The sequence below is a fragment of the Puma concolor genome, unplaced genomic scaffold (assembly GCF_028749965.1).
Source record: "Puma concolor isolate L17-30 unplaced genomic scaffold, mPumCon1.1.hap2 unalloc_scaffold_166, whole genome shotgun sequence".
NCBI classification, from domain to species: domain Eukaryota; kingdom Metazoa; phylum Chordata; class Mammalia; order Carnivora; family Felidae; genus Puma; species Puma concolor.
The window spans coordinates 1-27,279 of NW_028240198.1; the positions used below are offsets into that span (position 1 = coordinate 1).

The following is a 27,279-nucleotide window of genomic DNA, read 5'->3' on the forward strand; positions in this document are numbered from 1 at the left end:
TACTCAGCACTCACATGTCTGAAGTATCCGCTGTCTTTCTGAATCAGAAGATAACTTTGTCATTTGTTTCCAACTGAAAACCCTGACTCATCACCTGGTAGAGCAGCTGGAGGGCTTAAACACCGGCCTGTTGTCGTGCATAGCCAGGTGCAGGATCGGAGTCAGGCCGTAGAGACGAGGCTGTCGCGGATGGCGGGGAAGTCTCTCAGAAGAGGAGGTTGCTGTTTACTGATGAACGGAGTGTTTCGAAAGTGGTGAAGCCAGGTTATCCATTTCTTCTTTTAATGTAAGTCTCATCTGAGTCCTTCTCCTCTTTTCGTTCTTCCTTAGTCTCCTGAGGAAGTGAAATTGGATGTTTATAGAAGGCCAGGCAGTATCACGAAGAGAATCAACCACAACGATTCCTTCCTGTGTGTTGGAACGTTTGAGGAGGGACAGCTCGGAAACCTGGCTGCCATGGAAAGGACCTGTGGTCAGCTAGGTGGGGCCACAGATCTGATGGGCAAGATTGTTTCTTGTCAGTGTTAGGCCTTCTTTGATAAGGTGGAGCTTCTGAAGAGTCTGTGAATAATAAGTTTGCCTGAAACTCTTTGAACCAAGGACCTGGGACAGTATGAACTGGCGAAAGGCACAGAGCTTGGAATGAGAAAATTCTGTCCCTCACCTGAGGCGTGTTTCTACTGAGCCTCAGTTTTCTCTTCTGTGAATGAGGGATAATCATCCTTCTCTCACAGGATTGTTTTAAGAATTAAATGAGGATAGAGAATGAGATCCTGTGCCAGAGTGAACCGATACCGAGGGGCAGAGGTAGACGAAGGGTGGCTTAGGAGTTTCCTAAAGGCACACGGCACTCACCTTTTCTGCTCAACTGTATCAGGGATGTTTGAACTCTCTACTTGCTCTCTTTATTCTGGGTCTCCTGAAGACCCACCCCTCTTTTGTTTGCTTCTTGGTGTCAGTGAAGACAGTTCTGAGGATAGAAAGTGAAACCAGTCCCATAGCATGGTAGATGGGGGTCTGGCCCACCCAAGGAGCCTGCTGGAGTGCTGACCTAGCAGTCAGGAGACCCAGAGCCCAGAGATCTCACATCGTAGATGGTCGTGGTCCTGCCTCTGAGCCATTGCCTGCCTTCCTGAGGCGTTCTAGCACCGACAGGCCTATGTAGGGAGCTTTGGTTTCCTGCAAAGAAAGATGTGCCCGGAACTTTGGCCTGACCCCCACGTCTCAGTTCTGTTTTGTGAATTGTCAAGTGGCCATTCTTCTAGGTTTCTCTGCACGGTTGTCCTTTTGTGACGTTCCTGACACTGTTTTAGGTCCCAGTTGTCTCTTGTCTGGCCCTGCTCTGACCTCAGTGTCAGTTTACTTTGTTTTTTCAGCAGATCCTGACTTGGCCAGGACACCCACTTAATGATAAGCCTCCCTCCCTCCAGTGAATATTATTTTCAGTTAATTAGTTGATGAGGCCTCAATGGTCCTCCTCTTCAGATTGCTGAGGCCCAAGCCTTGAGGCCGGCTGAGGGAAGGGCAGTTTTAGGGCTTGAGGCTCTGTCTAGAAGGGCAGGCCCCCGGAATTACCAAAGGGGATTGGATGCCAGGGTCTCAAAGCCAGAGAGCCTGAACTTGGCCTGCAGGGCTGCGTAGGGTAGCCTTGAAGAAACCCAGCCTCTAGGATCAGGCACGGTTTCAGGACCGACTCTGTAGTACGTCCCCTTCTCCCGGTGCCCTGGTGGCCAGAGCATGGAGCTGGTCTCCAGCAAAGGGTCCTGAGGATTCCCGGTGGGTAGGAGCTGGGAAAGTGGTGGAGGGAGAGACAGTGTGATGGGCTGTGGCCAGGGGCTAGTGTTCCTCCTGTCAGTCTGTTGTGCGCTGACCAGAGCTGGTTTCGTGGGGCCCGTCCTCCACACACCTGTCTCCCTTTGCATGTCCTTACTTAGGAAGGTCGGCGCTGGGTCCTGTTCACCCTCTGCCGGATCCAGAGGCCAGGGGTGAATCAGAGCGTCTTTCATCATTTAGGGCCACCCTGCCGTTCTCCATGCCTCGCTGTTCGCCTGTAAACCTTTCCTGCCAGACTCAACCCGATGCTCCCTTGCATCCCGCCACCTGGGCCCCCGGCCGAAGAGCCCTCCTCCCAAGACTCCCCTGCCCCCTCCCCAGCCACCCCTTAGCCCTAGCTCACACCTGCCTCTTCCAGAAGGGTGGATGTCATCCTGGCCGAAGGTGGTAGAGCCCGCCACTGATCAGCCCTGGGATCTTGGGAAGTTCCTTGACCTGGGTCAGCTTTGATTTCGTATCTGTTAGATCTGGATAATAAAAGAGCTCGCCTAGGGTGGTTCCAAGGAATGAATGAAGCAATGTGTGTAAACAGTACAAAATCCATTCAGCATGCCTCCATTTGATAACTTCTTTGGGCCATCGGTTTTTGAGAACAGAGACAGCGATGACCTGTTTTTTGGTGTCCCTCCATGCTCGGCAGTGTGGTCACTAGAGATCTGTTTAGATGGGAATGTGCCTACCCAATCCTGGTCCGTCCAAGTGGCTGGGGCGGTCCAGGCGAGCCAACAGCCCCCCCCCCCGAGGCTCAGGTTGAGGCCCCCCCCACCCCCGACCTAAGCCACCCCCGGGGGGTGGGGGGGAGCCAGTGCCCTGAGGGATTTACCTGTGTACTGACTTCAGGTAGTTGAGCGGACTCATTCAGACAGTGGCCTTTGCCTGTAAGGCTTGGCCACATCCAACCGGGGTAATAGACACCATTTATCCTTAGTACCGTCAGGCCCTGTGCTGGGCATTTTCCACATTCATAACCTCCATTTGAGACGTCTGCCGTGGTGCCCCACCTAGCATGCCTAAGTGGTTAGTGGCAAATCGAGATTCGAACCCGTGTTGTTTCCCTTAGGCGTGTCCCTGTGCTGCTCCAGCTGGACCCTCGTGCCTGGAGGGGAAGCAGCTATGTAGCAAGAGGCCCTCCCTTTGGAAACTTCCTTCGGTTGTGCTTGTCCCCGCCGAGCTGGCAGACATGGGGCTGGCACAGGAGTCAGAGGCTCCGAATGTGAATTGTGAGCCCCTGCTTCCTGGTCCATGTGGGCTCTTGGCACCTCCAGCGGCAGCATCCCCCTCGCACCCTTAGTTCTGTATCCAAATCAGCCCTTCATTCCCTGCTTTTTTGTGCCAGCGTGTGGTGTGGCATACAGAGGCCTTTCCATGCCCTGATTAGGGTGGACCCACCCATGGCACATAGGATTCCCCACCTCCTGAGATCCGAGCCCTCAGATTTCTTCTCTTCCCTTGTTTCCTTCCTTAAAATCCACTCTTGGCTTTTACTTTTGAATTCAGAGGCCTTTGCATTGCAGTTTGAGGAAGATGGGCTGACCCGCTGCCTGCTGGGGGAGGGGGAGAATTGGCTGCGGGTGGGGAGCTGGAACCTGCTCATCTGGCCGCCGCCGTCTGTCTCTGCAGGTGTCATGTGATTCTCCGAGGGAGCTGCAGTGTGAGCGGAAATGCTCTCGGTGGTGGAGAATGGACTGGACCCCCGGGCTGCCATCCCGGTAGGCAGTCGGAGAGGCTCAAGGGTGGGGAAGGGGGCACGGGACAGCCATGTCGTTGGTTTTCCTCACTTTGAAATGAATGAGTACTGTCTGGAAAGCGAGGCCTCGGGTTGAGAAAGAGTTATAGCAGAAGCAGGCTCTGAGGAGATCCTGCCCTTTCTAGAACATCTTCTTGGTGATGGAATGGGAATTGATAAAAAACGACGGATTTTAATACGGGCTGCCTAAAGACCAAGGATTTCTCAAAGGAAGTCATACATATGGGGCGCCTGGGTGGCTCACACGGTTAAGCGTCATGATCGTAAGCGGCTCATGGTCTTACAGTTTGTGAGGTCAAGCCCTGCATTGGGCGCTCTGCTGTCAGAGCAGAGCCTGCTTTGGATCCTCGGTCCGCTCTGTCTCTGCCCCCTCCCCCACAGGCACATACACGTATGCACATTCTCTCTCTCTCTCTCTCAAAAATAAGTAAACATTAAAAGAAGGGGCAGCTGGGTGGCTCAGTCGGTTGAGCATCCGACTTCGGCTCAGGTCATGATCTCACGGCTCATGGGTTGGAGCCCCGCATCGGGCTCTGTGCTGCCAGCTCAGTGCCTGGAGGTTGCTTCATATTCTGGGTCTCCCTCTCTCTCTCTCTGCCCTCTCCCTCTCATGCTGTCTCTCTCTGTCTCTCAAAAATAAATAAACATTAAAAAAAAAGAAAAGAAAAGAAGGCATTAGGGTGGCCTGGGTGGCTCAGACGGTTGAGCGTCCATTTGGCTCAGGTCATGATCTCACGATTTGGGAGTTTGCTGTCACCACCTAGCCCACTTTGAATCCTCTGTCCCCCTCTCTCTTTGCCTCTCTCTCTCTCTCTCTCTCTCTCAAGTCAAATAAGCAAACAATGAAAGAAGTATATGACCCATAAGTCATATGAAAAGATGTCTAACATCAAAAGACTGCATACTGTATGACTTCATTTACACAAAATGTCCAGAATTGGCAAATCCATAAAGACAGAAAGTAGATTAGTAGTTGCTAGGGGTCGAGGGAGAGGGGACTAGAGAGGAGTGACTGCTCATGGGCACAGTGTTCCTTTTTGAGAGAATGAAAATGTCCTAAAATTAGGTAGTGGCTGTAGTTTCACTATTCTGTGAATATACCAAAAATCACTGAACTGAATAGTTTAAATGAGTGAATTTTATGCAATGTAAATTGTGTCTCATTAAAGCTGTTATAAAGAAAAAAGGAACAGGGGCGCCTGGGTGGCGCAGTCGGTTGAGCGTCCGACTTCGGCTCAGGTCATGATCTCACGGTCCATGAGTTCGAGCCCCGCGTCGGGCTCTGTGCTGACAGCTCAGAGCCTGGAGCCTGCTTCGGGTTCTGTGTCTCCCTCTCTCTCTGACCCTCCCCCGTTCATGCTCTGTCTCTCTCTGTCTCAAAAATACATAAACATTAAAAAAAATTTTTTTTTTAAAGAAAAAAAGAACATTCAAGTTTTCTAAGAACATTAACATGAACTGTTTGGGCTAAGATAAAAATAAAACAGTAAAATATTTATCCATAATCCTATCAGCTAACAGTTCAAACCAGGTTTTCTGTATTCCCTCCCAATCCTTTTCCAAAACATAGGTATTTTGACATGCTTATATTATGACAGAACTGTCTTTATCTTTCCAAAGGATTTTACATATATGTATTTTATAATTGATTTATGTAACAGACCTTAACGGAATACTTACATGTGTCAGGAACCAGGCCAAGTGTTGAGGATGCAAGAATGAAAAAAAAAAGCAAGTCCTGCCCTCAGAGTAATCCCCCCCCCACCCCCCAACTCCTGTGCTGTAGGTCAGGAAGTATTCGTTCCGTTTAACAGATGAGGAAATTAAGCTCAGTGAGGTTAAGTGAAATGTCTGCAGTGACCCAGCTGTTGACCAACAGAGCTGAGACTAACATCTGCCTCTGACTGCCAGGTCAAGGATCTTTCCTTTTTTCTTTCTTTCTTTTTAAAGTTTATTTATTTATTTTAGGGGCGCCTGGGTGGCTCAGTCAGTTAAGCGTCCTGTTTCGGCTCAGGTCATGATCTCACGGCTCGTGGGTTCGAGCCCTGCATCAGGCTCTGTGCTGACAGCTCAGAGCCTGGAGCCTGCTTCGGATTCTGTGTCTTCCTCTCTCTCTGCCCCTCCCCCCCTCATACTTTGTCTGTCTCTCTCTCTGTCTCTCTCTCTCAAAAATAAACATTAAAAAGATATTTTTAAATAAATAACGTTTATTTTATTTATTTTGAAAGGGAGAGTGAGCATGAGCAGAGGAGGGGCAGAGGAGGGGCAGAGAGGGGAGAGAGAGAGAGAGAGAGAGAGAGAGAGAGAGAGAGAGAGAGAGAGAGAGAATCTCAAGCAGGCTCCACACTGTCAGCACAGAGCCAGATACGGAGCTCAAACTCAGAAACCGTGAGATCACGACCTGAGCTGAAATCAAGAGTCAGATGCTTAACTGACTGAGCCACCCAGGTGCCCCTAGGATCTTTCGTAATGTGGACCATGCTCCTGTTTTCTTGGTGTTTTTATGGTTCTAAAGTGGCACTTGTAGCCTCTTCATGGAATCGTAGACCCCTAAACAAGGTGGAAAGCTTCACCCCTGCCCTAGATGGATCACCCAGGCTCCCACACCTGTAACTATGATGGAGCCGGTATTTAAACACAAGATTTCTATGGCTATCAAATCACTGAAGTTCGGTTTAAAAAGCAAAACAAAAGAAAAACATACAACTATCTTTGCAAAAAAATAACTATCTCTGGGGGGTATAAGTACATAATTTTCCTTTTCTCCTCTATGCTTTGTCTCTGTTTTCTTTCTTTCTTTTTTTAAAATTTTTTTCCAACGTTTATCTATTTTTGAGAGAAAGAGAGAGAGCGCGTGTGTGCGTGTGCAAGTGGGGGAGGGGCAGAGAGAGAGGGAGACACAGAATCCAAAGCAGGCTCCAGGCTCTGAGCTGGCAGCACAGAGCCCGACGTGGGGCTCGAACCCATGAACCGTGAGATCAGGACCTGAGCCGAAGTCGGACGCTCAACCGACTGAGCCACCCAGGCACCCATCTTTGTTTTCTATGATTAGCTTGTGCTAGTTTTGCTGTATACACACCCACAGGTAGACGTGAGGCGTGTGTGGGTGTGCGTGTATTTGGTGATAAGCACTTCCCTTCCAGGGGTCACCGCAGGATCTTCTAAAGGCCTGTGTTATGTCTGACACTGACTAGGTCATCAAGAAGAAGCTAGTGGGATCTGTGAAGGCGTTGCAGAAGCAGTACGTGTCCTCGGACACAGTGGTCACTAGCGAAGACGGAGATGCCAGCACCATGTGCAGTGCCCTGGAGGCTGTATTTATCCACGGACTGCATGCCAAGCACATCCGAGCCGAGGCCGGAGGGAAAAGGAAGAAGAGCGCCCACCAGAAGCCTCTGCCTCAGCCTGTCTTCTGGCCCCTCCTGAAAGCTGTCACCCACAAGTGAGATCAGCAGGGGAGGCTTTGCTTTGGGGAGGAGCTTCAGTGTGGGTGACCCTGGGCTCTCCCTCTACAGCTCTATGGGAAGGCAGCAGAGATGCTCTGTGTTCTAGAATGGAGATGGGTGAGATAGGGGTTATTGTTAGACCAAGCCTCAAGAGCCCCTCAGCGCACAGGCAATGGCCTGGGGCTGCTCAGGCCCCTGGCTGGTCGCCTTTAGCAGGAGCCGCTTTTTTGCCACACCGTGGCAAAGTTAGGTAGTTGGAACAGAGAATGTGTGGCCTGCAAAGCCTAAAATCTTTACTAAGTGGCCCTTGACAGAAGAGGTTTGCTGACCCTGCCTTGGAATGTTTGAACATCTCTATGCTAAGTATTATATCCTAAGAGGCTGTGGCATTTTTTAAAGCAGTGGAATCCAGATCATCTGAATATCCACCCTGGGACGTTTGCCTCTGCGGCCCTGGCCCTAACTGCCTGGGCTTTGGAGCAAGCAGCTGCTGGCACGTTGCCTCTAAGGGCTATTAAATGCCACCTGCAGCCTGAAGGTGCCTTGTCGGTCTGTATCTTCCTTTTCCTGCTGACTGCCACCGCCCTATCTCAGGTTCTTACCTCATTCCCAGGTGGCAGTGGCTTTCTAATTGTCCCCCTTATCTCATTCTGTCTGTCCTTAGGTCAGGCAGCTGGTCCACATTTATTGAGCTTAAGCTAACCCGAGCTCATTCCCTGAGCCCTGTGGAGCACGCACTCCTATGGGCGAGACGTGCTCAGGGCACTGTGATGGTCAGAGGAAGGGCATTTACATCAGACCAAGGGTTCGGGAACTGAGTTTGGTACCTGATCTTATCCCGAGCAGCCCACCCAGAAGTCTGCGTGACTGCGGTCGAGTCATTTCCCGGTGTAAAAACTCTCAGGCTCCCCAGTGCTAGCCTGGAGTCCCATTCACTTCGTTGGGGCCCCAGAATCTGTATCCTGACCAGGTTCCCAGGTGATTCTGACGCACAGCCAGGTGTGGGGACCCTTGCCCCACTTTGCCTCACCGGTTGGATGCTCGAGACCCTGCATCACCTGACTTTGCAACCCAATCAGCCGCTCCTCCTCCTCCCCGTGCTGTAACGGGAGTGCTCACCACTCCTGTTACACAGCTGCTGCTTCCCTACCCTTGGTGCCTTTTTGCTGTCAGTCCTTGGTGCCTAAGGTTCCCCTTCCATCTTTGCCGCTTGAAATCCCTCAAGGCCCAGCTCAATGCCTTGCCTATCCCTAATCCCTATGCCTAATCCCTCAATGCCTTGCCTAAGGCATTGTTCTTACTGCAACCTGGAAGTGATTGCCTTCCCCCCACCCCAGCTCTACTGACAACAGGGTTCACCTCCGTGTGCCCTTGAAAGGTAGTAACCTGGACTGAGGGCAGGACCATGTCTGTATCCTGTATCTTCACGGCTCCAAAGACCTGGCACTTAGGGGCTCATCAGATGTATGCCGGATGAGCAGGTGATGTCAAGGGCGCCTGGGGAGTTGTAACAAAAATGGCAATTATCCTGCATGACAGTAACCTCGAAAAAGTGGGGTGTTGTAGCTAAATATTTCTCAATTCCTTGTAGAACACTGCTATCTGAGATTTTTTTCCCAAGCCTGTATATACTTGCAGTCATTATTACTGGCTCCTGCTCACCAGTGGATAAAACAATCCTCCGTGATCTGAAATCATTTCTTGAAACAAGCCTGTCCTCTCCACCCGCAGACACATCGTCTCGGAATTGGAGCACCTGATCTTTGTCAGCACGGACGTGGGCCGCTGCCGGGCCTGGCTGAGGCTGGCCCTCAATGACGGCCTGATGGAGTGCTACCTGAAGCTGCTCCTCCAGGAGCCCGCCCGCCTGTGCGAGTACTATCAGCCCGCAGCCCTGCTTCGAGACGCCGAGGAGGGCCAGTTCCTCCTCAGCTTCCTGCAGGGACTGACGTCCTTATCCTTCGAGCTCTCCTACAAGTCCGCCATCTTAAACGAGTGGACGCTTACCCCACTGGCTCTCTCTGGGCTTTGCCCGCTCTCTGAGCTCGACCCCCTCACCACCTCTGGGACACAACTACAGCGGAAAGAGTCTCTGGATTCAATTTCCCATTCCTCAGGCTCGGAGGACATCGAAGTCCAGCACTCAGGCCATAAGATCCGACGGAACCGGAAGCTCACGGCCTCCTCCCTCAGCCTGGACACCGCCAGTTCATCCCAGCTGTCTTGCAGCCTAAACTCTGATAGCTGCCCACTCCAAGTGAATGGCTCCAAGAGTCCAGATCGTTCCGAGGAGCCCATGTCCTACGACTCCGATCTGGGGACAGCAAATGCCGATGACTCAGACCCGTCTCTGCAAGAGTGAGTGTCCTCCCCCCACTCCTTCTCCTCCCCCTGCCTTCCTTCCTTCCTTCTCCTCTTCCTCTTTCTCTCCCTTCCTATGGCATGTGATTGCCTGTCACTGAGCATTGAGCTCTCTAAGGGCATAAAGGAAAAGAGGACCGTGGCTCTTCCTCAGGGACTGGAGTTGCCGGGACTTATAACTGGAGGCAACATGGGGCAGCGAGGAGAATGGATTCAGGGAGGGCTCAGAGCTGAATCAGGCTCCGGCTCTGCCCCTGGCTGATCTTCGACAAGTTACCTAATTTGTCTGAGGCTTCGTGTAAAATATTATTGCCTCTAGGGCGGAAACTAACGGTTCGGAGTTAGATGTACGACTTCCAAAAGACGCAGTGAAGCCCAGCGCGTCAGGGTGCTCCGCTGCGACCTCCCAGAAGGCCTCTGAAGGACACAGACCCTGAATGAGGCCTGGAGGAGGTGGTGCACAAAAGGGGCCAAGCAAGTGAGTGGAGGAAGAGCACAGGGAGCAATGAACTTGACTAGAGAAGGGACCCTGGGCAGAGCTATCTCTTTAAAAGAACTTTTTTCTATTTGAGTATTGTTGACGCACGGTGTTATATTAGTCTCAGGTGTACAACGTAGTGAGTCACCATCTCTCTATGTTAACCATGCTCACCACAGCAGAGCCTTCTTCGTTCAGGCCCTTTTGAAACATTCGTTTTTTAATAGATTTATTTTTATGGTAAGAAAAAAAAGTCTACCTACAGTGAAACGTCTTTTCCACCTTTGTAACCATAATTATTAATTCCTTACATCTTTCTTTTTCTTTTTTTTAAAGTTTATTTATTTTTGAGAGAATGAGCAGGGGAGGGGCAGTGAGAAAGGGGGACGGAGGATCTGAAGCAGATTCTGTGCTGACAGCAGAGAGCCCAACGTGGGGCTCGAACTCACAAACTGTGAGATCATGAGCTAGGCTGAAGTCAGACATTTAACTGACCGAGCCACCCAGGCACCCCCTTTACATGTCTTTTTCTGATGTTTCTAAATGCATCTAACAGATATGAAAAGACTTTTTAAATGTCTTTTATATTTCTTATCTCTGCCCCATCCCCACAAAGCTATTATAAATATACTGTTTGATACCTTGTCTCAGAAGAGATCAGAATTTTTGTTTTGGAGCTTCATATCAGTTTCTTCAGTTTTTTTTTTTTTTTCCCCTGTGACATGTGTTTCCATTGTATGAATCTACCTTAGTTTATTTGGCCAGCCCTGTATTTACTGGACACTGGAGTTCACTCTTTCTATAAATAACCGTGTGTATGTGATCTTTTAAGTCTATGCAACTATCTCTGTTCAGTAAAGTCCCAGAAACAGAATTGCTGAGGCAAAGGATAAATGAATCTACAATTTTCATAGATAACCGCCTGTTTACACTCTGTCAGGAATGTACCTGTGCCCTCTCGGCCTTGTAGGCAGAAGGTATTATCAAACTTTTGGATATTTGCTCATCTAATAGGTAGAACATGATAAACTTTTTTTTCAAGTTTATTTATTTGTTTTGAGAGAGAGAGAGAGAGAGAGAGCAAGCGAGCATGAGTTGGGGAAGGGCAGGGAGAGAGAGGGGGAGAGAGAGAATCCCAAGCAGGCCCCTCGCTGTCAGTGCAGAGCGTGATGCAGAGCTTGATCCCAGGAACTGTGAGATCATGACCCGAGCCAAAATCAAGAGTCGGACGCTTAACTGACTGAGCCACCCAGGCGCCCCGAAAATGGTAAATTTTTATTAAGCGCTTCCTTCAGCCAGACCCATGTTCCCTCAGCCAGTGTCTAGGATCTTCTTTTCTACTCCTGTGTGCCCCTACCTTCTTGGTTCATTCAAGTCTTTACAGGTTTCCCAGCTGCTGTGGGAAGAACACCAGATTGGGTGCCGGTACGGACTGGCTTGTAGCAGGATCCGGCCTCAAGCCCTGTTCTACCAGTCACAAGTCCAGTAACGGCAGGCCAAGCGTTGGCTCTGTGAGGTTGTTTCTTCATCTGTAAAGTGGAGGCTCCCTCATAGGGATTCTCTGGCTGAGAATCAGATCAGATGCCTGGGGGCGAATTACGGCTGAAGCAGCTTCTGAGCAACAGAGCACATTAGCTAGAACTTTCAAACATCAAACAAGAATTTAGGTAGAACATCCTGGAAGGGAGCAATCCCCGCTCTATCGGCTGGGCCCATGGCGTGACTTAAGTTCACTCACCTGTCTGAACCCTTCCTTGTGTCTCCTCCTCCCACAGGCCAGCCCGCCGGCCCTCTGTCTGTCATGTGCCCTGCTTTTATCTTTCGTGAGTCTTGTGATTGGAAAATTCCAGCTTAAGGCCGTTGAATCAGTGACCGTCCACCCTGTGTGGGAAGCGTCATCCTGGGCATTGTGGGAGAAGTCAAGGGAAGAGGGTCAGGATGTACAGACCAGCGCGGGGCAGTGGCGTGCGGAACCAGCAAACACAGAGCACACAGATGCACAAACACACATCCAGCACCGTCACTCTGAGTGCTGGGCTTGAAGTTATCTTCGCACGTCCACACACACCAGCTCTTAGAGGGTGTGTCTGAGGGTGAAGAGTCACATCAGCAGTTAAGAGTTCGCTTATTTTTGTCATATTACTTAAATATTTGTTTACGTGGATTTTTTAAAGTTGATTTATTTTGAGAGAGAGAGAGAACAGGCGTTCTATCAAAATAAATGTTAAAAAAAGTTTTTTAAAATCATCTACAAGTTAAACATAAAGTACAAAAGATGTAACATTCCAAGGAAATGTATTAACTTAATGTTTTCTGGAAACCAAACTGCAGTTTGCTTTGTGAATAGAGGATTGATGGCCTGAATAGCTTCTTTTGTGTTGGTTGGGTCTGAATTACAGTGATCGCTGAGAAGCACAGCTAGGGGCCGGTGGTTAGGAGTGTGGACTCAGGAGCCAGACTGCTGGAGTCTTCCATTAACCAGCTTTGCGACCCCGGGCAAGATACTCAACCTTTCTGACCTTGATGTCCTCATCTGCAAGACGGGGATAAGAATGCTAGGAAGTGAGTTAAGGTATGCAAAGCGCTTAGAGCAGTGCCAATCACAGGGTGAGTGCTCCATAGGCGGTGTCATCATCATTTTACTACTGGGGGTCCCCGTGATGTCAGTTCTCGCGCTACTTGTCTGTGTATACACGGCTGCAGATCTGTGCTTGGTGATATTTGTCAGAGGTCGTTATCATGAGGCCTTCTCTTGGGGGAAATGATTCTTCGCACATGCGGCCCCCTCCTGTACTTTCATGAGCACCCCTGACCGCCAGGTGGTGCCGTGGACCCCAACGCGCTAGTCCACGCGCTCAGGAAAAGCGCAGGCTCAGAATCGCTTGGCGGGGGCACTTTATGGGGTGGTCATGCCGATTCTCCAGCCCATGCTTTTATTCCACACCTACGCCTCTGTGTACGCGCAATATACGTATGTGTATAATACGTATATGTTTCCAGACTGTCTTCTAAATGAAAGCACAAACTTCTAGAATTTTTCAACAGGCAGTTTTTGAAAAACGCTGCCCTGAGCTGGACAGAAGTGGAAGGACCGGAGCGGTGTCACCGTTTCAGCCCTATGTTGGTTGCATTTTCTTCAAAAGTTTTGAAAATTCTCTTTCTTTCACTTTTCCTTCAAAACCTCATCTCTAGCACTTTTTCCCACTTGATGTGCATGTCTCTTATTCTCTCTGGGTCCTGCCGACCAGCTCTGATCCTGGTGAGACTCCTGTGAACTTGATTTCATCCTGACCGTGGTGTTGATTTGGTGGAAACTCTAATTTATCACACAAGCTTCTTGCTGTCGGGTGGTGTTTCTTTATTCCCACACCCAGTCCACTCCATCATTAAAATGTGTCTTACAGACGAGGGGTCATTTATAATTGATAACCATTTCGGTAATGCTGGTGAATCTTTCCGTAATTCTCTTTCCTTACATTTTTATAGCCATGTGTGTAGAGGCTAAGCAGTCTTGCCAGTGGCGATAAGAACAACCAATGACAAATTGAGGTTAATGTTTATTGAGTACTTACTTTGTGCCAGACACTCTATAAGCATTTTACCTATATGATCTCATTCAGCCTTGAACACAGTCATAGGTGGGTGCTGTTACCGTGCCGGTTTTACGGGTAAAGGAATGAAGTCCGTGAACTTTAGGAACCTATTGTGGGGCCACAGCAGTGTGCCAACCAAAGCCAACCAACATCACCCTTTAAGGAAACCCCTTACCCACTAGCTATGGATTTACCTATTCTGGACATTTAATACCAACGGAATCATACACTATGTGGCTTTTTGTGACCTCCTTCCTTCACTTAGTAGGTTTTCAGGGTTCATCCGTGTTGTAGCATGGGTCATGGCTGAATCATATTCCATTGTGTGAATACACCACAATTTGTTTTATCTTTTCAGTTAGTGGACATTTGTTCTATTCCTACTTTTTGGCTACTGTGAATAATATTGCTGTGAACACTCGTGTACAGGTTTTTGTGCAGACATTGTCTTTTCATTCTCTTGGGTATATACCCATGAGTTGAATTGCTGACTCATATGGTAACTCTATGTTTAACTTTTAAGGAACTACCAAACTGTTCTCCACAGAGGCTGCACCACTTCACATTTCCGCCAGCAGCGTGTAGGAGTTCCATTTTCTCTACACCTTTGCCAACACTTGTTATTCTCTGTCTTTTTAATTTTTAAAAAATTTTTAATGTTTCTTATTTTAGAGAGAGACAGAGAGAGAGAGAGAGACAGAGCATGAGTTGGGGAGAGGCAGAAAGAGAGGGAGACACAGAATCTGAAGCAGTCTCCAGGCTCCAAGCTGTCGGCACAGAGCCCGACACAGGGCTCGAACCCACGAACCGTGAGATCATGACCTGAGCCGAAGTCGGATGCTTAACTGATTGAACCACCCAGGTGCCCCTCTCTCTTTTTTATTATAGGCATCTTGGTAGGCATAAAGTAGTATCTTATTACGGTTTTGATTTGTATTTCACTCCCGTCTAATGATATCGAGCATCTTTTCATGTACTTTCCATTTGTATACCTTTAGAGAAGTGTCTCTGTAAACCTTTGCCCATTTTTCAGTCAGATTATTTGTTCTAATATTATTGAATTGTAAGAGCTCTCTATATTCTGGATACTAGACCCTTATCAGATATGTGATAATCCTTGGATATAAGATATGCAGATTTTTTTCCTGTTCTATGGGTTATCTTTTTACTTTCTTGATAGTATCCTTTTGAAGCCCAAAAGCTTTTAGTGTTGATAAAGTCCAGCGTACCTATTTTTTATTGTTTACTTATTTGTTGGCTGTCATATAAGAAACCATTGCCTGATCCAAAGATGTATACCTGTTTCCTTCTAAGAGTTTTATAGTTTTAGCTCTTACTTTTAGGTCTTTGATCCATTTTGAGTTCATTGTTTATATGGTATGAGGTAGGGGTCCAACTTTCTTCTTTTGCATGGGACTGTTCGCTTATCCCAGCACCATTTGTTGAAAAGACTATTCTTTCCCCACTGAAATGTCTTGGGCTGCAGATCAGTTGCCCATAAATGTATGGGTTGTTCACCAATGTTTGACTAGCATGTCTTGAAATGTTGTTTGGGGTTATGATGTAGATAAGAGCACACAGCTCAGCCAGAAGACATTAAGGTAGAAACTTGAGTTCTAAAATCCTTATGGAAATGAGCCCACATTAAGGGGAGTTTGGCACGTCTTCTGACCCAGTGTAAACCATTAGGGCAGATATGGGCAATCTCTTGGGCCCCGGGTAGCTTTGTTGTTGTAGGAATCTGTATTCGCCCGTGACATACTCTATTGGTTCATAAACAAAGGAGGAGACAGCAAATAGTTCTAGTTCAGAAACAGAATGTGGATTCTCAGAAGCCTCAGGAGAAGGGGAACAGCCACTAGCCAGTGCACATTTTAGAAGGCCCAGAGTAGTTTTCATGTGCGTGCGTGTGTGTGTGTGTGTATGTAAAGACAGTAACACTGGCTCCCTGTAGTCCCTGAAGCACCACTGAAGGGCAGGAAGAGGCAGTACCATTGGAAGAGTGAGCAGGTGCACACCCCATGTATACTTGCGTGCACACTCCTGCACCCCGTGTACACTGATCTCCGGCAGCAGGTCCTGGGAACAGGAGGCATCTGGGACCCCACATACGGCCCAGCTCTGGTGGACCAGCGCTTGCACCGGAGATCCCGGGCCCCGCAGTTCCCTTGGCCGCCCACTCTACCTCAGTCCCAGCTGGGGAGAAACTTTGTGAGGCGTGTCAGAGGAAGGCTTGTGTGTAAGCAGAGGAGCACGGTGGGTGGATGACGAGGATGTTTTGTTTTGGAAATCCCCAGACAGCAGTTTTGCCTTCTTACCGCCGTCCCAATAGCCTTGGGCATTCTAGCTGACAGCTTGTCACACAGGTTTCTCTGTTTAAAAACTTCCAGGGTATTGTCGGAATTCAGCAAAGCCCAGGTAAACTCTGTGCCAACCAATGGACTGAGCGGACTGAGTGGAGAAATGGAGATTCCCACGGGGCGGGCCTCACTCCCCCTCCCCGGCCTGGAGGCCAGCATCCCTTTTGATGTGCCCGCAGAGCCCCTCCCGCCCCAAGCATCCTCTGGGACTCAAGATGGGGACCGCAAGCAGGAGCCGCCTCCCCAGGCACCTGGCACCCTGGGCTTGCTGCAGTTGGGCACTGCCAAAGCTGTCCCCTCGGTGAGCATTTTAGACCAGAGGCCTTCCAGTCCCGTGGGAGAGGCGGCGGCCAGAGCATTCAGCCCGGGGAGCGGCCAGCAGAAGTCTGTGGAGGATGACGGAGCTGCACGGAGCCTTGGGGTGTCCTCACCCACCAGCCCGGTGAGTGATACAAGCTTTTCGGGGAGAGGTCTTGGGGAAATGTCTCAGAGCTGGTGCAGGGTCTCCCCAGCTAGCCACCCCGAGTGGTCTCTGCCTTGTCTCCATTAGCCCCTCATATCTGTCACGGCGGACGTGAGCCAGGCACGGTGCCAGTCCCTTCCCATGGGTCTCTCTTGTCCTCTCACATTGACCCCGTAGAGAAGATAATTCTCATCTGATCATAGACCCTGCGCATAACCACTGCCACTTATCAGCTCAAGGCCTCGGGCGAGGCCCTTTGCCTCACTGAGCCTTGGTTTCCTCCTCAGCTCTTGTTATTATTAAATTCAGATTTGCTAAAATACCAGACTTTGAGAATACTCATCTTGCAATATGAGCCAGGTTAGAACTGCACCATCCCCTATGGTAACCACTAGCCACACGTGGCTGTTGAATGAGCGTGTAAAATGTGGTTAGCTCAAACTGAGATAAGCTCTGTGAAATAAACACTGGATCTTGAAGGCTTCGTCTGAAAAAAAAAGAAGGTGAAATACTCAATCATTTATCGATTATGTGTTACAATGAAAATATGTTTGATGTTGGGTTAAATATAAAAGTTAATTACACGTGTTTCTTTTTACATTTTTTTTTTAATTTTTTTTCAACACTTACTTATTTTTGGGACAGAGAGAGACAGAGCATGAACGGGGGAGGGGCAGAGAGAGAGGGAGACACAGAATCGGAAACAGGCTCCAGGCTCTGAGCCATCAGCCCAGAGCCCGACGCGGGGCTCGAACTCCCGGACCGCGAGATCGTGACCTGGCTGAAGTCGGACACCTAACTGACTGCGCCACCCAGGCGCCCCTCTTTTTACATTTTAAAAACGTGGCTAGTAAAACATTTAAAATGATACATGTGGCTGGAATTCTGTTTCTGTTGGGCAGTGCAGCTCTAGAATGGGCCGGTCTCCTTTGTTGATAACCCCGAGGGAAGCCAGCCCTGGGAATCTCCTGCACAGAGCCATGGGTCAGAGGCTTGAGAACCATCGGCCCAGTGAAGCGGTTGTCAAAGCTGTGGACCTGAGCTCTTTGCCATTTCACATTTGTCCTTTAGGATGAATAGCCAGGGTAGGAAGTTGTATGCACGTGTGCATGCAGACATACAGAACCCCAGGTTTATCCCAGCTGTTGTCTGGGGTCACGTTAGGATATAGTCTTGCTTTTTCAGCTCCATCCGTGCATATCTCTCATCCGGTAGCTTCCAGATCCTGTAACTCAGGATGGGGCCAAGGCCGTGAAATAGATTAGGACACGCGCTCGCGCGCGCGCGCACACACACACACACACACACACACACACACTTTTAAATAGCTTTATTGAGATATAACTCATATACCATACAATTCACCTAATTAAAGTGTATAATTCCATTTTTTTTCGTATATTCACAAGGTTGTGCAGCCATCACTACAATCGAATTTGAAAATATTTTCATCCCCCATAAAAGAAATCCCTTGGGATGCCTGGGTGGCTCAGTCGTTTGAGGGTCTGACTTCAGCTCAGGTCATGATCTGTGGTTCACAAGTTCGAGCCCCATGTCGGGCTCTGTGCTGACAGCTCAGAGCCTGGAGCATGCTTCAGACTCCCTCTCTCTCTGCTCCTCCCCTGCTGATGCTCTGTCTCTATCTCTCTCTCAAAAAATAAACAAAAACATTTAGAAAGAAAAGAAAAGAAATCCCTTACCATTAGCAGTGACGTCCCATCCTCCTCCTCCCGCCTCACTCCCCTCATCCCCTGGCAACTACTTATTTCCTTTGTCTATAGATTTGCTATTCTGGACATTTCACAGAAATGGAATCCTGTAATATGCAGCCTTTGGTGACTGGCTTCTTCCAATTAACATACTGTTTTCAGGATTCATCGTTGTTGGAGCCTGATCTGTGCTTCAGGGAGTAATAATTCATTGTAGATTCCTTTGTATGAACCCGTCACATTTTATTTTGTCCTTCATCAGTGGATAGACTTTTGTTTTTTTCCCCCCATTTTTTTGGCTAATATAAATAACACAGCCATGAACATTCATGTACAAGTTTTTGTGTGGGTATATTTTTGATTGTCTTGGATGTATACCCAGCAGCAAAATCTCTGGGTCACATGGTAACTCTATATTTAACCTTCTGAGGAACTACCAAACTGTTTTCCTAAGCAGCGGCCCCATTTTATATTCCCACCAGCAATGTATTCCATCCTCACCAACAGTTCTTACTGTCTTTTTAAAAATTGTCATTATAGCTAGCAGGCGGCAGGAGCAGTATCTACTTACGGTTTTGATTTGCGTTTCTTTAATGACTAATGATGTCAAGCATCATCTTGTTTGTGTGACTTTTGGCCATTTGTAGATCTACGTTGGAGGAATGTCTATTCAGAACCTTGGCCCATTTTTATTTTATTTTGTTTATTTTTCACTTATTTATTTTGTGGGAGTGCGGGCATGAGTAGGGGAGGGGCAGAGAGAGAAGGAGAGAGAGTCCCAAGCAGGCTCCTTGCCGCTAGCACAGAGCCCGATGCAGGGCTTGAACTCACGAAACGTGAGGTCACAACCTGAGCCAAAACCAAGAGTCAGATGCTGAACCCACTGAGCTACCCAGGTACCCCTTGGCCCATTTTAAAATGGGATTATTTGTCTTTTTATTATTGAATTATAATAGTTCTTTATATATTCTGGGTTGTATACCCTTATTAAATACATAATTAGCAACTGTTTCCTCCCATCCTGTGAGTTGTCGTTTCACTTTCTTGGTGGTAACATTTACAGCATAAACGTTTTCAATGTTGATAGAGTCCAGTCTACCTATTTTTTTCTTTCGCCATTTGTGCTTTTGGTGTCCCGTGTATACCCGTTTCCTAGCCCAAGGTCACAAAGATTGATGCGTTCTTCTAAAAATTTTATAGTTTTAGCTCTTACATTGAGATCTATGATCCATTTTGAGTTGACTTTTGTATGTGGTATAAGGACGAGGCCCAGCTCGATTCTTTTGCATATTGATGTACAGTGGTACCAGCACCATTTGTTCAAAAGACTATTATTTCCGGGCGCCTGGGTGGCTCAGTCGGTTAAGCGTCCGACTTCAGCTCAGGTCGTGATCTGTGGTTCGTGAGTTCGAGCCCCGCGTCGGGCTCTGTGCTGACGGCTCAGAGCCTGGAGCCTGCTTCCGATTCTTGTGTCTCCCTTTCTGTCTGCCCCTCCCCTGCGCGCGCGCTCTCTCTCTCTCTCTCAAAAATAAAGATTTTTAAAAATTTACCAGAAAAAAAGACTATTATTTCCCCCTTTAGAACGTTTTCGAGGAATGCTGTAAAGTGATCTTTAGTACACATCTCAGTGAGTACTTATATACGATGTACCCTCTATGGCCACCCTCCAGATGGAAACATAGAACACTTCCAGCCCACCAGAAGGCTCTCTCATGCCTTGTCCCATTGTTCCCCTCTAAAGGAAGCCTCTATTCTGACTTCTAGCACCGTAGATTAATTTCTCCTATTGTTCGACTTCATTCGTATGGAAGGAACTGTACAATGCATACTCTTTTGCTTCTTTCACTGAGCATTATGTCTGTGTGGTTCACCTGTGCATATAGCATGAGGCTATAGTTTGTTCTTTTCCATTGTTCTGTAGCATTCCATTGTAAGAGTATATCACAGTGCATCTATCCATTCTCCTGCTAACAGACATTTGGGTTGTTTCCAGGTTTGGGCTATTATGATGAAAGCTGATGTGAACGTTCTTACATTTGTATTTCTGTGAACCCCTCTGCACTCTTTTCTGGGGGTTTATATCTAGGAGCGGAATCGCCCAGTCATTGGGAAGGCGTATGTTTACCTTTAGTGCATACTGCCAAGCAGTTTTCTAACAGTGCTTGCATTGACTTGTACTCACATTGGCAATATGTGAGCATTTTCATTGCTCTTTATCCTAGCCAGTGGGTCATCAGTCTTTTTCATTTCGGCCACTCTAATAGGTGTGCAGTGGGACCTCACTGTGGTTTTAATTTGCATTTCCCTGATGACTAACGATCTTGATACCTTTTCGTTTGCTTATTGGCTGTTGGAAGTCTCTAAGTCATTGCTTCATTCTTAAATTGAGTTGTGTGTATTTCCTGATTCATTGGTAGAGGCTCTTTACATATTATGGATATGTCTTTTATTAGAGAAAAAAATATGTCGCATATACATATAGCAAACGTTTCTTCAAGTCTATGGCTTGCCTGTTTTTTTAACGTTTATTTATTTATTTTGAGAGAGAGTGTGTACGCTCATGCGCGTGCAGAAAAAGAGGGAGAGAGGAATGCCTGGGTGGCTCAGTCGGCTAAGCTCAGGTCATGATCTCGCGGTTCACGAGTTCAAGCCGTGCGCCGGGCTCTGTGCTGACAGCTTGGAGCCTGGAGCCTGCTTTGGATTCTGTGTCTCCATCTCTCTCTCTCTGCCCCTTGCCCACTTGCACTCTGTCTCTGTCTCTCTCTCAAAAATAAATAAACATTAAAAAACAAAAGAAAAAGAGAGGGAAAGAGAGAGAATCCCAAGCAGTCTCCACACTGTCAGTGCAAAGCCTGACTTGGGGCTTGAACTCACAAACTGTGAGATCATGACCTGAGCCGAAATCAAGAGTTGGATGCTTAACTGATTGAGCCACCCAGGTGCCCCTATGGCTTGTGTTTTAAATCTCTTAATGGTATTTTTCGTGGAGCAGAAATTCTTGGTTTTAATGCTCTTCAATTTATTGGCCTCTCTGTTTGTGGTTTACGTATTTTGTGTCTATTTTTAAGATCTCTACCCAAAGCTGTGAAGACCCCTGTATTTTCATCTAGAAGCTTTGTTGTTTTACCTTTTGCAATTAGATTTATGATCCACTTGGGACTGAGTTTTGTGTATGGTGTGAGGTAAGAGTCAAAAGTCACGTTTTGTCCATACAGATATCGGACCGACTAGCACCACTGACTGAATGTGACTGTATAAGCCATGTAGCTGTATAAGTGAGGTCACAGTCTCCATTTTTTACTATCCTGAAGAGTCTTCAGGGCCCAGAATGTCAGAGGACTCTGAAGGTTTTGAGCCGACAACTGTCAACACCCTGAAGGGTAAAGAAGAACGACTCCACAGCCCCTGGCTTGAGCTGGAAGCAGGGGGCTACCCCTAGGGTCTGGGGCTGCGCGCCCTAGCAGGATGCTACAGAGTGGCGTTGACCAAGCTGAGTTCACTCCCGTCCAAGACCTGACTCGTGTTGTGTCTCAGCTCCGACATCCTGTCTTGCCAGGGTCCCAGAGCTGATGGGACAGGGCAGCTTAACTTGTCACCCAAGCTCCTCGGCTCACCGGGCGTTGCTCCTCTGGCCTCCGGCAGCTTCTGCCACCGCAGGCTCCTTTCAGCCCCAGGCGTTTCCATTTGCCATTCCATCTGCCCGGACCCTTTCCCAGCTCGCCCCTTTTCCTCACCCTTGTCTCCGCCTTCCCCCAGCACCCTGTCCCAAAAGCACCGTCCCCAGTGACTCCCTTTCCCATTTGCCTGCTTCACTTGATTTCCTGCCTCTGGACTCGAATATCGGCTCCGTGATACGGAAGAGCATGTCTGTTCCCTTCTGTAAGGTCAGCTCTGCACACCGTACCTGGGTGAGTGCAGGCGTAATTAACGGCTCTCGAACTCTCAGAGACTCTCGAGATGCCAGCTTGGGAGTTTACGCTGAGAAGTAGGCCGCCAAGTGCATGGGCTGGGCTGGTGGGTCTGACCAGGGCGGGCTCCGCCTCCCCGCAGGCCTCAGGGGACTCAGGTGGCTGAGAGCCCACAGGACCCACTCATCCCTCCCCTAAGTAGATAGTCGCTGGGCACTCCCGTGCAGCCCACCTGGTGGACCCCCGGCTCCACCCCGCGTGTCACCCCTGTGAGTCTCATTTTCCTGTGCTTCTGTCACTTAGTCACTGCCATTTATTTGACACTTTGGTGGCGTGGGGTGGGGGTGGGGGGGTGAGTAGAGGGTTCTGACTGTCAAGTCGTATAACCATGAGAGCCATTCAGTCTTTCTTTAAAAAAGAAACAAAAACCATTATTTTAAATTCATTCACCACAGAGGCCCTGCTCTGGGCCAAGCACCATACTTGGTACGGTGATGGAACAGGACGGACAAGGGCCCTGCTCCTTGGGGACAGACACTGGATCAGGCAAGTCATTACCCACATCATAATTACACTGGTGACAAGTGCCAGGAAGGAAAGGGGCCGGGAGTGGGGGAGCTAAGGGGACTTCTATTTGTGGACTCCGGGGGGCTGTGAACGGATTTCTCAGTTGCACTCCAGAGGACAGTCTGGATTCTAAGACTTCACCCAGTGAAAGTGGCATTCCTCTGTCTCGGGCCCCTCGTGGCAGGTGCTGCCATGGCTTTGACCCGTGGTCTGTGGCGGTTTCCTCCACCGTTAGAGCGGCAGGGAACTGGCCAGATGTGGGGGCTTGAATGAGCAGAAGGTAGGAAGGTAGGTGGTAGGAAGGGGGAGGGGGAACAGTGGGGTGCTCCCCCCACACTCCGCTTGGTGACCGGGGGCCCTGGCTGGGGCACAGCTACAGAGCTCCGTCCAGGCCTGTGTGCAGTAGCTCCAAGGACCCAGTGTTCCCACTGGTTTTGTCTGTTGTCTAAGAGAACAAAAGATGTTTCCTGGAGTATCATTTCCTGGGGGCTGACCTGTGGCCGCTGGACCGAGTCTGAACACTTCCCGATCGTCTCCCTCACCTCCTTGGAGAGAGGAGCCCTCACCAGTGAACTTCTATCACCTCACAATTCACATTTGTCTCCTTCCTTCCAGTCCCCTTGCCCCAGCCTTGTTATTTTATGCCAAAGACGTTTGATACTCAAGAATTATTCCCTCACCTGTGATAACTCTGTGCCAGGCAGAAAGAAGAGTGGCCATTGCATACAGCTTGGTAGGTGCTGGGTGGGGTGGGCAAAGAATGCCGTGGGAGCCCCGAGGAGTCCCTGACCCAGCTAGGCAGCGGGAGGAGTGTAGGCTGGGAAATAGTCAGGAAAGCTTCCCAGAGGAGGTGATGGACGGCCCCTGAGCTGAGTCTTAAGGAATAGTGAGCTGGGAGGCCGCAGGACTTCCCAGGTGTGTGTGCCAGGCTCTGTGGGGCTCCTGCCCATTTTCCTCGGGGAGCTCCCCTGGGTCTCTATGGCCCAGGCAGGCTTTGTTCAGAATCTTGTGTTGCAAATGCTTCCCAAGTAGCCACCCTGATTGACACATTGTCCTGTCACTGACTGAAGGAAGCACCTGCTAATTCCGAGGGTTTTCAGAGGGAGCCCTGGAGCCCAGCCCTGAGGCCCCGATACTCCCGACTCAGAGTTCTCCACTCTTGGCTTAAGGTGCCAGAAAGCATCTGAATGGATTAAACTGTGCAAACCAATCCCTCTAGGGCAGCCCAAGCCTTACTCCCCTTCCGCGTCTACGGGAGCAGAGAGGGCAGTCTCATTTAGGGGGTGGAAATAGCAACTTCAGGGTGAGGCTGGTGACACTTAACAAAATAGCTGGGCTGGACCCACCTCTCGTGTGAGTCACTTCCTCTGTGTAGACAGCCACTTAGGGCAGTCCAGCCAGCTTTCTTCTTGACTCTGCTCATCCATGCTTAGGCACAGAAAGGCAGGGAGTGCTTGAAATGGGGGAGGGGGGAAGCTAAAATCCCTTCCCACAATTCTGTGACCCCAGACCCACCCCACTTCTCCCACTGGTGAGCAGCTTCAGTCTCAGCAACAGAAGGGGTCCTGGGTCCTGCTCACCCATGCCTCCCTCATCTCAAACCCTATAAGCAGGGCTGACAAACTGTGCTGGGATGATGGGATGTCCACCTGCGACAAAATAAAGGTAGACCCCTTCCTCACACCATACACAAGAATTAACTCAAAATCAGTTGGAGACTTAGGGGAGCCTGGGTGGGGTGGCTCAGTCGGTGAAGCCTCCGACTTCGGTTCAGATCATGGTTCGTGAATTCGAGCCCCACGTCGGGCTCTGTGCTGACGGCTTAGAGCCCGGAGCCTGCTTCCGATTCTGTGTCTCCCTCTCTCTCTCTGCCCCCCCCCCCCCCGCTGTCTCTCTCAAAAATAAATAAACATTAAAAAATTTTTTTTAATAGGCAAAGAATTCGAATAGACATTTCTCCAAAGAAGATCTACTGGTGTCCACTGAGCACGTGAAAAGATGCTCGGTGTCATTGTCCTTAGACACTGGGGAAATTGCAAACCCAAACCACAAGACGGTACTTCACACATGTGAGGATGGCTATAATCAAACAGATAATAAAAACGTTGGAAAGGATGTGGAGAAATTGGAATCCCCATATGTGGTGGGAATGTAAAATGGTGTAGTCACTTAGGGAAAGAGTTTGGAAATTCCTCAGAAAGTTAGACATAGTTACCGAATGGCCCATCAGTTGCACTCATAGACATGTACCCAACGGAACGGAAAACATAGGTCCACACAGAAATGGTTACGTGGAGACAGAGACAAACCAAACAGGGCCTTTTGGTGAGGCAGGCCTTCTCCTGAGGACGCCCAGGGACTGGAGAAGAGGGGAGGGCCATGGTCAAGTTGGTCAGCTCCGTGAGGCCGAGGCCCGGAACCGAGACGTGGAGGCGCGCGTCCGGCAGCTGCAGGAGCGGATGGAGCTGCTGCAGGCCGGGGGAGATGCAGCTGTCACGGGGGTCCCCAGTCCCTGGGCCACGGATGCACCTTCCCATATGGCCCCCCGGCCGTGGCTCTGGGCCAAGGCCCGCTGGTGGGGCCAGGCCCCATGCACCGCCGCCACCTGCTGCTCCCTGCCAGCCTGACCTATCGGAGGCGCGTTCCCTGCTCCTGTTCGCCGTTGCTCTGGCTGCTGCCGCCGCCTTGGGCTGCACAGGGTTGGTGGCCTGCGCCCACCATCTCGCCCCGGTCTGGCGCCACCCGGGAGCCGCCTTCGCCCCCTGAACCCTAGGACCCCAAGCTGGAGGGTTGGGTGACCTGGGCACGGCGCAGAAGCCATTCCTACCGCCTCCCCGTTCACACCGCCTCCCAGCGTGGGTCTCAGCCTGAGCTCCAGCCCTGCGATCCGGGCCCGCCCCCTGGCGGCCGGGGAGGGAGGAGCAGGGGGCTCCAGGGAGGCTTGCAACCAGGAATGCTGCAGTTGCTGCTGGGGAGAATGGCAGACCAACCACCTACTAACTCCGGCCTGGCTGAGGCCCCGCCGTGGATGGGCAAACTGGGATCTAGAGGAGACAGCAGGGCCAGGGCTCCGCCATCAGTTTTTCACCCTCCACACGCCCCCCGCCTATCGGCTCGCAGACCACAAATCCCTGTGCATGAGGCCCTACTATCCCGGGAATGTTCTCTTCCCGCGGCGAACGTCTAGTGCGAGCCCCGCCCGCCTTCTCGAGAACATTTTGCTTTCGCCAGCCCCGCTTTTTCGGGGACTCGCGCGCCCTCCTCACGTATGTAGCTCTGGGGGCCACAGCAGGCTCCGCCCGCCTCGGCAGTTTGGGTATTTATTGACCTGTCCTCCGACCCGCCAAGTTTCAGGACCCCAGCACCTTAATCCACGTTTTGGATGCACTGAGACCCCGACATTCCTCAGTATATATTGTCTCTCCACACCTAGGACCCCACCCCCGATCCTCGCGAATAAAAGGCCCTCCAGTCTGCCCAACAAAAAAAAAGAAAAAAAAGAAATGGTTACGTGAATGTTCGTGGCAGCATTATTCATAATTGCCCCAAAGCAGAGACAACCCAGATGCCCATCAGCTGATGAACGGACAGACCAAATGTGCTACATCCATACCTTGGAATACTAGTTAGTAATAAAGAAATACCGATGCCTGCCACAACATGGATGGACCTAGAAAACCTGATGTTCAGAGAGAAGGCAGACACAAAGACCACATTTATAAGATTCCTTTTATATTGGGGCACCTTGGTGGCTCAGTTGAGCGTTCAACTCTTGATTTTGGCTCCGGTCGTGATCCCAGGTTCGTGAGACTGAGCCCCACGTCAGGCTCCACACTGAGTGTAGAGCCTGCTTAGGATTCTGTCTCTCTCTTTCTCTGCCTGTCTGTCCCCCTCCCCTGCTCATGCTGTCTCCCCCCCATACACCCCAAAATAAATATACATACAAATGAATAAAAAGACAAACCATAAATGAAGATTCTGTTTATGTAAACAGAATGGACAGATCTCTAGAAACAGAAAGTAGATTAGTGGTGGCCTAGAACTGGAGCGGTTGAGGGGAAATGGGAACTGACCGCTCCCGAGCACGGGGTTTCTTTCTGGAGGAATGAAAATGTTCTGAACTTCGTGGTGCTGGTTGCACAACTCCGTGAATACACTGAAACTATTCAGTCGTGCGCTCTAAATGGTTCCTTTGATGATCGGTGAATTGTGTCTCCATCAAGATGTCTGTAAAACAAAACAAACACACAAAAACCTTCAACCACCACCTGTGTCTTCCCTCCCTTCCCACTAGAAGAGCAGGAGCTGGATTTCAGAGGATGACTTCTACCGGCCTCCCCAGGAGCCGCCCACAGAGAGCCCTTCAGAACACTCCGTGGCTTCTTCCGGAGGGACTCCGGAGTCCAGGCCTGGGCTCCTCCAGCATTTTTCTCAAGGGCCAAGGAAAAGCCACTCCACGGGGGCCTTAGACCAAGCCTGCGTGCCTTCCCCAGGAGGCCGGCCAAGCAGGGCAGCGGCGGCCCAGGAGCACCAGAACTTCAGGGTGGTGCACCGCAGGCAGATGGGTAGGTGACCGCAGGGTTCCAGTGACCTTGCCGCGGGGACAGTGCCTTTCGGAGAGCAGTGCCAGAGCCCTCTTTTCCATTACCGGTTGGGTAGTGTATTCTCACGAGCAAAACCTCTTCCCAAAATGTAATCAGGAACACCCTTGCTGAGTAATTCAGGGAAGCATTTCAGGAAAAGTGCTATATTTTCTCATGAGAGCTCCACAGTATCATGCCCCCAAACCTGTTTCATATATTGAAATACTGAAA

General features: G+C 49.6%; 1 protein-coding gene across 7 annotated transcripts; it reads left to right on the plus strand.

Moving 5' to 3' along the window:
• Positions 1 to 136: 136 nt before the first annotated feature.
• LOC147571606 (pleckstrin homology domain-containing family M member 1-like) lies at positions 137 to 27,279 on the plus strand. 7 transcript variants are annotated; one of them, XM_086696213.1, is made up of 7 exons: positions 138 to 286; positions 3,454 to 3,542; positions 6,775 to 7,022; positions 8,758 to 9,384; positions 15,849 to 16,260; positions 23,081 to 23,198; positions 24,399 to 24,515. In XM_086696213.1, the coding sequence occupies exons 2-7, from the start codon at positions 3,495 to 3,497 to the stop codon at positions 24,413 to 24,415; spliced, it is 1,470 nt and encodes a 489-aa protein (XP_086552339.1). In that variant the 5' UTR covers positions 138 to 286; positions 3,454 to 3,494; the 3' UTR covers positions 24,416 to 24,515. The 7 variants fall into 7 exon arrangements, with proteins under 7 accessions (XP_086552334.1, XP_086552336.1, XP_086552337.1 ...); XM_086696208.1 differs by lacking the exons at positions 23,081 to 23,198; positions 24,399 to 24,515 and adding an exon at positions 26,760 to 27,279 and having other exon boundaries at positions 137 to 286; XM_086696210.1 differs by lacking the exons at positions 23,081 to 23,198; positions 24,399 to 24,515 and adding an exon at positions 26,763 to 27,279 and having other exon boundaries at positions 137 to 286.

Coding starts and splice junctions, on each gene's coding strand:
- LOC147571606 (XM_086696208.1), top strand. CDS start 3,495: ATGCTCTCGGTGGTGGAGAATGGACTGGACCCCCGGGCTGCCATCCCG. Junction 3,543..6,774: donor ACCCCCGGGCTGCCATCCCG/GTAGGCAGTCGG, acceptor GACACTGACTAG/GTCATCAAGAAGAAGCTAGT. Junction 7,023..8,757: donor CTGAAAGCTGTCACCCACAA/GTGAGATCAGCA, acceptor CTCCACCCGCAG/ACACATCGTCTCGGAATTGG.